The 13859-nt window shown below is 49.5% G+C and overlaps 1 protein-coding gene across 3 annotated transcripts in view; it reads right to left on the bottom strand.

The window, feature by feature from the left end:
- Positions 1-13859, bottom strand: part of PGPEP1L (pyroglutamyl-peptidase I like) — a 319258-nt gene that overhangs the window by 22873 nt on the left and 282526 nt on the right. For 2 of the 3 annotated variants that reach the window (XM_085644510.1, XM_085644511.1), the window contains exons 4-5: positions 12211-12327; positions 6728-6957 (exon numbers count right to left, since the gene is read on the bottom strand). In XM_085644510.1, coding sequence (XP_085500636.1) covers positions 6728-6957; positions 12211-12327 — 347 coding nt within the window. Of the gene's footprint in view, positions 1-3935; positions 4301-6727; positions 6958-12210; positions 12328-13859 lie in introns of all 3 variants that reach the window. The other variant, XR_014978843.1, reaches the window with a different exon arrangement.

Here is a 13859-nt window from a genome sequence, read left to right as displayed (position 1 = left end):
CGAGAAAAGGGTAGGGGCAAGAACACTCCCTTGCCGAACTCCCTTACCCACAGAAAAACGTTCAGTTACCTCACCCTGTTGACCCCATCGGACTTGGGCGTAAGTAGATTCGTGTAATTTTATAATAAATGATAAGATCTCAGCGGGCATCCCTACTTCATTAAGACTGTCCCACAGCTTGTTGCGGGGGACTAAATCAAATGCAGATTTAAGATCTATAAATGCTGCGTAGAGGGTCCCCCCTGCTAAGATCACTGTATTCCAATATATTAACATGAATCTAAAAACTTGATCAATAGTGCTAACATGGGAACGAAATCCTGCTTGATAGGTGGATAAAATTTCATTATCATCAATCCATCTATTTACCCTACCTAGCACTAATCTAGCCACCAGCTTTTGCATGGTGTCAATGAGACTTATGGGCCGATAGTTCATTGGGCTGGCGCGATCCCCCTTTTTATATATCGCGATAACTTCATCCCCGTGCCAGGATTCCGGGATGGGGGCACCTCTGGCCAGTCCATTCGCAAAAATAAAAATATATTTGAGCCATTTCTCCCAGTCAGATTTAAATAAGTCCGCCGGGAAGCAATCTGGACCCGGGGCCCTACCTACAGCTATCCCATCAAGAGCGCGCTCAATTTCCGCTTGGGTAAATGTTAAAACTGACTCCAAGACTGCACATTGGTACTGCCCAATACTTTTTATAAGCGATGAAAATTGGGTCTGATAATGTGCAACCCAGGCTTCAGGGGGGACATTGTTAACTGGTATCGGACCGGCATTATCACTTCCCCACTTGATTAACTGCCAAAATCGACACCAGTTTTTCCCATTACTAGCGTCTAACAGATCCCTCCATCTATTTTCATCAAAGGCCTTCTTTGCCCATTGTTGGGTTGCCTTATATTCAGATCTTAGTTTCCTTACCTCCTGCATTGAACCTGCCCTTATGGCTTTAGATAAATCCCTGTATACTATCCTACAAGTCCTAGCATACCATTTCGCTGATTTATAGATAGGGTACACATTAGTTCTTTTTTTTTTGGTTTTATAAAAAAGGATCTCAGCTTGGCAAAAAAGCCTCATGGGCTATTGTAAGGGCTGAAAGAGTGGCCTCATTATGGTCAAGTTGCGAGAGGACTGTAAGTGTTGACTTAATCTGGGTCATGATGCCTTCACCCTCGAAAACCCGTACCCATTTTAGCCGTCGGGAGTCATGAGACTTAATTACGTCTGCTGTTGCGATATCTGTACTACCCCTATGGGGCATACAATACTTTGCCTCTAATGTCAATATCAGGGGATCATGATCCCTCTCTGGTCTTTTCAGGACCTCCATGTCCCTCATCCTTTGCCAGAAATCTAATTTAATAAGAAAGTAATCAACCCTACTGCTTCTTAGCCCGTTAGAATAAGTGTGATTGCCTTTACTATCAGATATAGATCTTCCATTTGCAGCCCGAAGCCCCCTCTCCAGTGTTACACTTTTTAACTGTGGGACAGCTTCTGTCCATTTCTTAATAGGGGCGAGCATCAAAGACGGAACACCCCAAATAGCATCCTCATCAGAGGTAAGGCTCCCATCTTCTAAGCCAAGTGTCTCAAACGTGCAGTTGAAATCCCCCGCAATAATCCAATTACATGACCCCTTTAAGGATTTAATATATACGTCCAGGCAAGAGACGGTCGGTGATGCCCTTCCACCCACCAACCCTCTAGCATAGACATTTATCAATATGAACTCGGGTTTAAACTCAGATTTTATTTTAATGACCTGAATATCCAGATTATCAATCTCTAATTCTTCTGCCTGGTAACCCGCCTGTTGTTTTACCCAAGTGGTTAATCCACCTGATGGTCGGCCTTTAGTACTCGCTATTGCTGGCTTACCAAATGCCAAATATCCTGGCCGAAAGATCGTACTAAGAGACCAAGTCTCCTGAAAGACAATAACATCATAGAACTCTATGAAATTAGACCAATCGGAAGAACTAGTCTTTGTTTGCAAGCCAGCAATATTCCACGATAGAATACTTAATGTGCAGGGATTTCATCCTTCACCTTGGTCTATCTGTGCCAATTCCTCAGCACACTGTGGTCCGCTAGATGTTACTAACTGAAGGGCTGGATCTATCACATGGGGAGTAACAAATTGATTGAGAATGACATCTGTCCCTGTTACGTCTACCGGTAACAGTCAATCACAGGCATCTAAACCGGACAAAGGGGCAAATCTATTGACAAGATTAAGGTCAAACGGTCGTCCTAGGGCCCTATGATGGACATTGCGAACCCCCCCACCCCTCCTAACTGGGAATGATAGTGAGGTCTGTAAAAAAAACCCTAGGGGCAGGAGAGATATTTTTCACGGGCAGTGCCCTTCATTTCTATTCCCTAGGCACTCCAATAGGAGTCTGACTACGTGCTCATTGTTAAAATTGGCAACCACACAGTCACCCCCCCCCCATCCTTAACGGAATATCCAACCCAAGGTGAACGTCTGGCCATTATCAGTTGGTTACTAATATCCCAGCCCCAAACCCCTGCTTCCTTCAAATGTACACTTAACCAGTGCAGTGTTTTTGCCATTAACTGGTCAGTAGATTCAGTCTGCCCACCTCGTAAGGGTGGTACATTCCTCAGAACCACCACCAATGGAGCAGCCGCAGGGGGAAGATGTAGTAGCTTATGATCGCTTCTGGCCAAGCTATTGGTCAGCACATAGTGTTCTATTAGATAATCACGACCGGAGCCACATCCAGAACGCCCAGGGACCATAATTTGTTGGCTATCTAAACCACAAATAGGCTTGTTAGGTGGAATATTAGGTGGAATGCTACTTACTGTCCTAGCACAGGGCCTACCTCCCTCCACCCTAGGGGTACTCGGAATAAACTGGGCACATTCAGTAGATAAGTTCCCCAGCTCACCCACACATCCTTCCTGGGCCACTACACCATTATTAGAAGCAATACCCGCCCCGGCATTCCCTCTGGGTGATGAAGACATTGAATTAGATAATAGAGGGATGTCCAAAGGGCGATTAGAGATTACAGGGTTACACAACACATTTGATGTCGTTTCAGAGGGCCGATGGTTTTCCCCCAATGAGGCCTTTATAGAACCAAGATTAAACACAACAAACGATTCAAGATTTGACAGTTTTTCCTGAATTAGTGTCAATCTCTCAAGGATTGGGGATAAAGACGCCGATAATAAGGCGCTCAAACTGGACCACAAGCTCTTGTCAGCTTCAAGCGCAGGAACACCAGCCGAGTCCAAATCTGAGGCACCCAATATGGGGGCGATAGACTGAGGCTCGATTATCGTTCTCGCAGTTAAAGTCGGTGTTAAAATCACAGTCCCACCATTCCTGTTCGTTTTTGGCATTTTTTTTCCTTTGGGGGGCCCCCTCCTCGCTTCCTCTTTATCGATGGCTCCTGAAGTGGTTCAATGGCTAGCGATTTAGATTTGGGCACAGACCTTGTAGTAACACGTGGAAATGGACTACACACTAAGCCCTTATGCACCAGCTCATCAGGCGTAGAGCTAATTGGAAACTTCATTATTGTTGAAATGTTCGGCGGTGCAGATGGAGACTGGCTAATAACTCCGGCCGAGTCAATAGGATCCATGCTTACAACCACACAGTGTTCGGGTGAGCGTACAGACATCAATCCACCTAGAGACGATCGTTTAGTTTGCAGGGGGTCTAGAGATAAGCGGCGCTCAGTCAGGGCAATTTTGTGGGCTAAGACCGAACTGGCCCTGATTATAAAGTGGTCCAGGGTCCCAGCCACACTTCCACCCATATGGGCATTTCTCCCCTTGCTCTTACCCTCGCGAGTGTTCAGCATAACTGTGCATGATAACAGCAATTGGCCCATGAAATAATACCGAAAAGGGGCAACAAACAGTAGTGGACTCACCTTGGTGAGCCGGTGGGTTTAGAGGGGGGGGCCTGGCCTGGCCTGGCCTCCTGTGGTCTCAAATGGGCCCGCCCTTGGCCCGGGCTTCGCCCGGCATGTGCCCGCGCGCCTCCTGCGGGGCGGGAGCCGCAGCAGCTTTTTAGCGCCTCCGGGCGCGGGTGAATGGTGGCGCCTCCTGGTGTGAAAACGGAAGCCTGGGATCTGAAGTCCTCGTGCGAAGCAATCAAGCGGTTCCAGCGGAGCGGGCACCACAGCAGTCTTTTAGCACCTCCGGGCGCGGGTGAATGGCGGCGCCTCCTGGCGCGAAAACGGAAGCCTGGGATCTGAAGTCTCTGTGCGAAGCAATCAAGCGGAACCTGGAGAGCCTAAAGCAAATAAAGCCAGCAAATAGAAACCCAGAAAATATGAGTTACAAACCACAAAGCCAATGGTGATCAACAGGCGGCATGCATTCCTAGGACAACTTTCTGAAAGTCCCCAATATGCCTTTAGCAAACAAGACAGCTGTACTGTCTGGTAGGCTGCGACCAAAAAAAGGCAAAATAATGAGGTCATATTATTGATGAGAGCAAAAGCCGGGGGGCGTTCTTTTCGTTGTCTTGCAGCGCGACTCTGGAATCGGCTCTCTCTCTCTATTAGAGAGATCCAGACTCATATGACCTTCCGCAGGGCGATTAAGACGTGGCTCTTCCCTGCCGTTGTATAATCGCCTCCCGCTTCAAGCTCTTTCTCGTGTCTCTGATCGCGCTGGGACGCCCCATTGCTGGGGCAGCTATGCACGTTATAAATCTAGTAAATGAATAAATAATAAATAAATGTTATGCTGAAATTTGTAGGGGTGCATGATAATCACTGTTAGTCTGCACCCATATATTTAGCGGAATTGTATTAACGTGTGACTTAGAATTGTAAAACTAAAATAGCATATATTGGCACGAATTAGAAATGTAATCATGTCATTTATGAAGCACAATGTAGTGGTTACTCGAAAATGTATTTTAGACTATGCATAATGATTGGTTCCCGTATAATGTAATGCATTAGGTTTAAACGTGCACCATATTAAATTCTGCACATGTAGTTTTGCTTACTCATAAATTAAGTATAATGAAATGAATGCTTATAGAGTGATTCTAGCAATGTGTGTTTAAGTTGTGTAAATGGCTGATCGCATATACGTTAAGAGAAAGGCCTGTTCATTTTTATGTTAGCTAAATATTGTAGGCTGAAAATGGTTTCCCTTGGTAAGGCTCTGGGTTTCCGGGATGTTAGAGAATCTCGGAGAAGTGGAAAGTTTCTTGTTCCCATGTTTCTGTTGCAGGTGCAAGGACATCTAGCTCGTTAGTGAAACTAACCCTTTGTTTCAGGAGTTAGAATGGCATGAGAAGCCAACATGGGAGTATACTGGAATGCAGGGATGATACTTTCGGCGGAGAAGGTGCCTGGGACCCAAGGACAAGCAAACCGTTGTTGGATGGAATACAAGTTTCAGTGGAAAAATACTGGAAGAAGACCTGTTTGGAGAGGTGTGCCGGTGGGCGTGTTCTACGTTTTTCGGATTTTGAATTAGGGACAGTGCCCTGTGGGTTGAGCAGTTGAGGTTTAGATGGGAAGCTAGAAGGAGCATCTTAGCACGAGCTCTCGCCAAAGTGAGTGTACTTCTAAGGAAGTCTTCACTTCTGACACCTTTTTGTCCTCTTGCCTGGGGAAAATGCGAAGTAGGGATGTCACCTTAGAAATAGAGTAGGGATAGACTAACTGATCTCCTTTTAGGTTAATTACTTCTAATAAAGAGATTAGAGTTGTTATTGCTTGTCTAATGCTTCTGGAACTGACTATTCTTCTTATTCTGAGTCGGATGAGACTCCTGCGTAGGATATTTTTTGTACTAGTGCCCATTTATTTCCTTAACCTCATGCTGAGGTGTTTGTATGTGCAATTATTCTTGGCTTTGTAATAAATCCCTTAAATTTGAGATTCGGAGTCAGTGGTCCTTTAGAGTTCAAATTTGATTTGTTTGATTATGTGCTAAAAATTGGATTTCGTCCCTTCTACACTAACTAGCAGATAAAAAGATCCTGGCGACCTGAGAGGATTCTTGGTGATGGTAAGACAGATAAGAATCCGGTTTTATCAGTATCACAAAATGTGCTGCCTTACGCCACATAATTTGCCTATTCTTGCTGCATAATTCTAATGGCCCTGCTTAAAGCCCTTACATCCACTCCCCCAGGTATGCATAGCTTTTTAAGCTTAGTTCCTAACTCTATTTTTAGGTCTGGTGTTAGCCAAGATTTTTTGATTTTACCAAAAAATATACATGTAATACATTTATTTAGAGGGGCTTTCGGCTGGTCAACTTGATTCACTGTTCCACACTCATGTCATTCGCATTTTGCTTCCACCAAAACACAGCAAAATGCCTGGGGGACGTGGGTCAGCACACCTCAGATATTGGTTCCTTTCTGCGTTTGTGATGGCATTATACCCAATCTAAGTGTTGACACCCAGACAGAAAGTGTTCCCTTTCGCTGCCAGGGACTGGTGGGCTAATGTGTGTGTTTTTATGTTGTCGCCTTTTATTTATTTATTTAAACAAAGTTTACAAAAAAAAAATGGCAAAGATAAAAGGCTGGCAGCCAACAAAAGATCTATGGCATTGCCAATGCTTGATGACTATGGTATCGACTCTGTATAACTGTGTATTCTGTACAAGCAACATCCATCCATCCATGCGTCAACCTTGCAAACCTCTCTCGCCTTTTCGGCATTCGCCACTGTCCTCGGCCTACCTTCCAGCGTCTCTGGAATAGATGACGTCCGCCCCGCTCGCGGCAGTGTTCCTGCAGACAGTCCTCATGTGAATAGTAGACTCCATCCGTTCCGGGCCCTGCGGCACGCAACATCCGTCTTCTGGGCAGAAACCAGCCACGTCTCTGTCTGCGTAGCCTTTGTTCCTTCCGCACTGCTCCAGGATGACAGCTTTTGCAGAAGGCGCGGCTAGGCCAACGTGGATAGCCAGCTTTTTGTTTGTGCCAAAAGAAAAACAAGACGAATTTTCAAAGAGTTGGACCTGTAATGCTTGAATAAACTTTTCCATGCAGGGAATAAACTTCGTGTTAACAATAGTGACACGTGTTTGGGCTCCCATGGGTGTTTATTTTGTTTCGCGACCTACGAATATGTAGTGTTTTAGAAAGATGACAGTAACCCTCTCAAACTGCTCAGTTACATAACACAAAATATGTGCCACACCTACAGAATGTGCAGAAGGGCCCCTCAGTCTCCCATGTGTCATAGATATTCATTGCCCTGTGGCTGAGTGGGCCCCCCTGCGCCGCAAGCGCTTTTGTTACGCCCTGAATCCACTGAACCTCTAAAGCAAGAGCAGTGGTGGCCAGGCTTCGACTCTACACCACTTTGCCAATGTGCCTCAAGCGTGTTGTTTTCTGGGAGGCGCACGTGATGACGCAGGTTGGTGGCTGCGTGTGGTTACGGGGACCTGAGGGTCTGCTCCAGTCTTCCACTTAAAAGCTGGGGCAAAGGGCACCAGCCGATGTACAGATAAGATGTCCTAGCCTACGAGAGTGAGTTCCTTTGGAGCACCACACTGAGTGGTCCAGGGGGGGAGTCAGCTGGTTTGGCTGAGGATAGAGGACTAATAATCCCAATAAATTTCAGTGGTGGATGTTTACATGCAGACTTGGTACCAGAAAGTCAGGCACCCACCATTTCTAAGGAGTAGAGGGATGCCGGTTCCCAGAATAATTGATAGCCTAATTAGGTCTGCAAAACCTCCAAGCCAGTACAGAGTTATTGACTCATTGTACCTCTGTCAGGGACTCTCGCGCTGAACCCGGTATGGACCACAGTCCGTACTGAATCTTAAATTACATAGAACTAGGCCTTGACGTTACTGAGCATTGAGCCACTGACGGTCATCACGGTAACAACGCGCTCGCAAATGGATCAGGTCTGTTGGGCAATGGAGAGTGGGGCACGACTACCTAGCTATTGTCTCTAGCGACTGCTGTAGCACGTATGATCCGAAGTTAAAAGCTCAGTCGGTCGGATATATCTCTATCTACTCTCAGGGGTTATTCAATCAATCACTGCATTTGTAAAGCGCGCTACATACCCGAGAGGGTCTCAAGGTGCTGGGGAGGGGGGGGGGGGGTGCTACTGGTTGAAGAGCCAGGTCTTGAGGAGTCTTCTGAAGGCCAGCAGGTCCTGGGTCTGTCGTAGGATGGTGGGGAGAGTGTTCCAGGTCTTGGCGGCGAGGTAGGAGAAGGATCTGCCGCCGGCGGTGGTTTTTCGGATGCGAGGGACTGTGGCGAGGGCGAGGTTGGCTGAGCGGAGGCTTCGGGTGGGGGTGTGGAAGCTGAGTCGGTTGTTGAGGTAGGTGGGTCCGGTTTTGTGCAGTGCTTTGTGTGCGTGGATCAGGAGCTTGAAGGTGATCCTTTTGTTGACGGGGAGCCAGTGCAGGCCTCTCCGGTGGAGTGTGATGTGGCTGCGGCGGGGGACGTCGAGGATGAGTCGGGCCGAGGCGTTCTGGATGCGTTGGAGTTGTCTCAGGAGCTTGTTTGTAGTTCCTGAGTAGAGGGCGTTCCCGTAGTCGAGTCTGTTGGTGATGAGGGCCTGGGTAACGTTTTTTCTCGTGTCGAGGGGGATCCATTTGAAGATCCTGCGGAGCATACGGAGGGTGTTGAAGCAGGACGCGGAGACGGCGTTGACTTGGCTGGTCATGGAGAGAGTGGAGTCGATGATGACCCCCAGGTTGCGTGTGTGGTCCGTGGGTTCCGGGGCTGTGCCTAGTGACGTGGGCCACCAAGAGTCGTCCCAGGCTGATGGGGTGGGTCCGAGAATGAGGACCTCTGTCTTGTCTGAGTTCAGCTTCAGTCTGCTGTCCTTCATCCAGTCGGCTACGGCCTTCATTCCTCTGTGGAGGTTAGCTTTGGCGGTGTGGGGATCTTCGGTGAGGGATATGATCAGCTGGGTGTCGTCGGCGTAGGAGATGATGTTGAGGTTGTGTTGTCATGCGACGCGGGCGAGGGGGGCCATGTAGATATTGAACAGCGTCTGGCTGAGGGAGGATCCCTGTGGGACGCCGCAGATGATCTCGGTGGTTTTGGACGGAAGGGTGGGAGGCGGACGCTCTGGGTTCTGCCGGAGAGGAAGGAAGTGGTCCAGGCCAGGGCCTTCTCTTGGATACCGGCGTCATGGAGGCGTGCTGATAGGGTGCGGTGGCAGACCGTGTCAAAGGCTGCTGATAGGTCCAAGAGGATGAGGGCGGCTGTTTCTCCTTTGTCCATCAGGGTCCAGATGTCGTCAGTGGCGGCGATGAGGGCGGTCTCGGTGCTGGGGTTGCTGCGAAAACTGGATTGGTAAGGGTCCAGGATGTTGTTAACTTCGAGGTAGCGGGTCAGCTGTTTGTTGACAATCTTCTCGGTCACTTTTGCCGGGAAAGGGAGCAGGGAGATGGGCCGGAAGTTCTTGAGGTCCGTGGGGTCCGCCTTGGGCTTCTTCAGAAGGGCGTTGATCTCGGCGTGCTTCCAGCTTTCTGGGAAGGTTGCGGTCTCGAAGGAACAGTTGATTGTTTTCCGGAGGTGGGGCGCGATGGTTGCGCTGGCTTTGTTGAAGACGTGGTGAGGGCAGGGGTCCGATGGGGATCCGGAGTGGATGGAGTTCATGGTTTTGATGGTGTCTTCGTCGCTGACGCTGGACCAGACGGTCAGGCGACTGGTGCGAGTGGTAGTCGCAGGGGTGGTGGACTCGGTGGTGGGTGCGGGGGGGTCGGAGTTGAAGCTGTCGTGGATGTCGGTGATCTTGCGGTGGAAGAAGGTGGCCAGGGAGTCACACAGGTCTTGAGATGGCGGGATGTCGTTGGTGTTGGAGCTGGGGTTGGAGAATTCTCTCACGATGCTAAAGAGCTCTTTGCTGTTGTGTGCGTTGTTGTCTAGGCGGTCCTTGACGGCGGTCTTCTTGGCGGTCCTGATGAGTTGGTGATGTCTGCGGGTGGCGCTCTTGAGGGCTGTGTGGTTGTCTGGTGTTCGGTCGTGGAGCCATTTCTTCTCCAGCTTCCGACAGGTGTGCTTGGAGATCCGGAGGTCCTCGGTGAACCAGGCGGCTTTCTTGTTGGTGTGGTTGGTTGTAGAGGTCTTGAGAGGGGCGAGGGTGTTGGCACAGTCGTTGATCCACTGTGTGAGGTTGGTCGCGGCGGTGTCGGGGTCGGTGGGTGGTCTCAGGGCGAGGGTGGTAGTCAGTTGGTCCTCGGTGACCTTGCCCCAGCAGCGGCGTGGTAGCTGTTGGGTGCGGTGGTGTGTGGTGGGTTTTCTGAAGGTGAACTGGACGCATCTGTGGTCGGTCCAGTGTGGTTCGGTGGTGTGGTTGAAGGAGACGTGGGGGCTTGCGGAGAAGATGGGGTCGAGCGTGTGTCCAGCGGCGTGAGTAGGTGTCGTTACGAGCTGTTTGAGTCCGAGGTTGGCGAGGTTGTCGATCAGGGCGGTGGAGTTGGCGTCGTTGTTGTTCTCGAGGTGGAAGTTCAGGTCCCCGAGGAGGATGTAGTCCGTGGAAGCGAGGGCGTGGGTGCTGATGAGGTCGGCGATGGTGTAACTGAACTGTGGGCGGGGTCCGGGAGGTCTGTAGATGAGAGTTCCTCTGGTGTTGGGGTTGGTGTGGATCTGGAAGTGCATGTGCTCGGCGGTGGTGAGGGTGTCATCGGTGTTCGTTAAGATTTTGATGGAGTCTTTGTGGATAATGGCGATTCCTCCTCCCACTCCGTTGGTGCGGTCTCTGCGGGAGATCTTGTAGCCCTGTGGGATGGCTATGGCAATGTCTGGTGCTGAGGTGGCGTTCAGCCAGGTCTCCGTCAGGAAGGCAACGTCGGGGGCGGTGGAGTCTAGGAGGTCCCAGAGTTCGATGGCGTGCTTGCGAGCGGAGCAGGTGTTGAGGAGGATGCAGCGGAGGTGGTTGGGTTCTCTGCAGGGCTGGACTGGGAACCACAACCGGCCCTGGCAACGTGCTCGGCCGGCTCCCTCCCCCCTGAGGGGGGGAAGGAGGGGTTGGCGCCGATCTCTTTGACAGGGCCGGTTTTGTTACAGGGCCGATTTTGCAGCTATGCTGCAAAAACGGCCCTGTAACATAAACGGCCCGTAACATAAACGGCCCCCAGGGGCCCAAAACCGGCCCCCACCCATGCGGCGCACCGGGTGATTGCCCAGTGCCCGCTACGGCCAGTCCGGCCCTGGTTCTCTGGCTGGTGGTGTGGAGGGTTGGATGCTGGTGAATCTGCAGGTCCGGCAGGTGAAAGGCCCCTGGGTACTTTTCGGGGTGACCCGGTAGCAGGGGTGGTCTCGTCTGGTGTTGAGTGCGTGGAGGGTGCTTGCATCGTAGTGCAGTCTGGCGTTGCGAGGGGTGCGGGGTCCAGGGGTTCTGGCGCTGGGTGCGGTCCAGGCGCGGACGGGCGCAGACGGGCTTCGCGGCCTCCATGTGAGGGCAGAGGGAGGGAGGAGCAGCTGGGAGGTGGGAGCGGGGCGGCCAATGAGAGTGAAGGGGGCGGGGCCGTAGGGGCTCAGCAGCGGGGGAAAACCCGGGGAAAAAACAGCTGGAAAAGACGGCGGGAGAGGGACAACAGAGCACAGGGGTACAGAAAGCAAAACACAGGGGCACAGAATGAAAAAACATAGTGGCACAGAAAGCCAAGCGCAGGGGTACAGAATAAAAAAGGGAGCGAGCAGTCAGGCGGCAAAAGCGGCAACGGAGGTTCAACCCACAGGGGGCTGCGTGGCGGATTGGGGGAGCGACCTGCCTGGTGACAGGGTCATTGATGCTGATTGTGGCATATCTGCTGGGGCTAGCACAAGGCGCCTGAAGAAACAAACACAATAGCTCACTGGGAGGACGGGGACTTCATGCCACACACCAAGGTTTAAGATGTTCTCAAGCAAAAGGCTTTTGTTCCCAGAGTTCAGCCTCATTGCATGTGTTCAGCATTAAGCAGCTCACTGTGATTTGGAGCAGCAGTACTTGAGAATACTTGAGTGGTCAAAATTGAGACTGCATTTCTGTCTTCTTCGTTTTATGGGCTTTATTATTCTTATTTTCAGGTTCGGTCTGACACCCTGGATGGCTGGACCTGGTTACCAGACCTCAATATGCCTCCCGACCCAGGCTTCAGAAATTGGCTGCATCACTTTAATAAAGTGGTGCTATGAAAAAGCTAACCTTGCAATCAAAAAGTTGATCTAGTAAAAGCATTAATTAGATAATAACTCACAGTGGGCTGTAGGGTTTCCCAAATCTTGACCACTTGCTGCTTGCATTTGCTGTAGAGTACAGGAAGCTCAAGGGTATGCAAATCCACATTGTTCGAGATGCCTAAATGTGCCAGCTCCTGAGCAGAGAGACAAGAAGATCATGAACAGGTAAAAATACTTTTGGACACATATATTGTCATCTTCATTTGATCTCTTAATTATTTGGGAGAATCTTGGGTGGGCAGTGGTTACTGGGCAAGACTTGTTATTGGTACTGTTGTTTACCACTAGTGTGGAAGGGCCATAAGAACTATTAAACAACTGCGCTCCAATTGCAGAACCAAGCTACTTGCTTTGTACTCTTGAATCTTCAAGGCTAGAGAGAACAAGCATTCTAGGCTTATCCGAAGACACAAAAATGTCCAGTCAGAGATATGCTCTTAGGATAGATCTTATGTTTTTAAATACTACACGTAGGGCTACTAAAATAATAAGTATAGGGACAGATGTATTTGCATCTTCTGAGTTCAGATTTCAGCCCCTTTATATCTTAACCGTGCTTATGTGTTAAGGCAATAACATTTGGATAACATGAGCCATATAGGGCAGCAGGTTGGTGAGAATTCGCTGGCCTTCAAAAGCCTTAGTCTCAGATCTTCTGCTCATGCTTTGTTTACAGTTTCTGGTTAATCTGACTAAAGGTGCCAGACAGGAAGTTAAAATGTATCCAGAGGCTATGATTCATGTTCCCTGTGTCCTACTAATTTAGTGGGCCTGGTTGCAATAGGTCAATTCAGTAGAGCTGGTCCCATGCAGCTGAGCCTCTTTCGAAAACGTAATATTTCACAAAATTTTGTTAAACACCTTAAAATCCATCATCCAAAGTGGAAACTCATAAAATTAAAGTCACAGTATCTATTTGTAATCCGGCTGGGACAAAAGACCAGTAGCTATTTCAGCTGGTCTCCAAAGTACAAAACAAGCGGCGCACTGGTGCTGGAATTTTAGAGGTTTGAATCTCCTGAGAGGCAGAATAATTTCTGTGGGAGCGGCAGGACAGGAAAGGGTCACAGGGTCATCACCCGGGGATCTTGAAAGCCCACTGTACACACTAGTTGCCAGTTGTAACGTAGGTTTTTGATTAAGATCCAGTAGCATCTTTAAATGTCAGGGTCAGTGGCAGCTCCTTCACTAAAGCAGAGGAGCGTCGCCCCACTGCTCTGTGAGCAGTTCAAAATGGAAAAATAAAATGATAATAACACAATGTTCCATCACATCTAAGGTCATGCAGGTCCCTAGACCAAGTTCCAACAGTCGTTACTTCATTACCTTGTCCAGGAAGTCCAGATGCAGAGGTGACTTGGCTGTCCTTGGTACTGACTGGGATCTGCGGGAGCTGTCAAACTTGCAGCACCTGACAAATCCACACTTGGCAATGGAGTTCCCACAGAGAGTAGAGACCTCTGGGGTCCTAGGACCCGGGTTCAACAGCTGGATTTCCTCTACCTTACTTGGCGGCTCCTGGTGCAGAGGTAGCTGCCAATCACCAGGGCAAGTCACACTAAAGATGCTTTATCACACACTCGACAACTCCAATTTCAGGATGGAGGATCACAGCAGCTAGGTCATTGCTGTCGTCGGTTGCAGGTGCTGTCAGTTATTCCCAGGC

Source organism: Triturus cristatus, chromosome 3_1 (assembly GCF_964204655.1).
Source record: "Triturus cristatus chromosome 3_1, aTriCri1.1, whole genome shotgun sequence".
In the NCBI taxonomy this organism is placed as follows: Eukaryota; Metazoa; Chordata; class Amphibia; order Caudata; family Salamandridae; genus Triturus; species Triturus cristatus.
The sequence above is the reverse complement of the archived record's forward strand: the minus strand, read 5'-3'. Positions and strand labels throughout refer to the sequence as shown.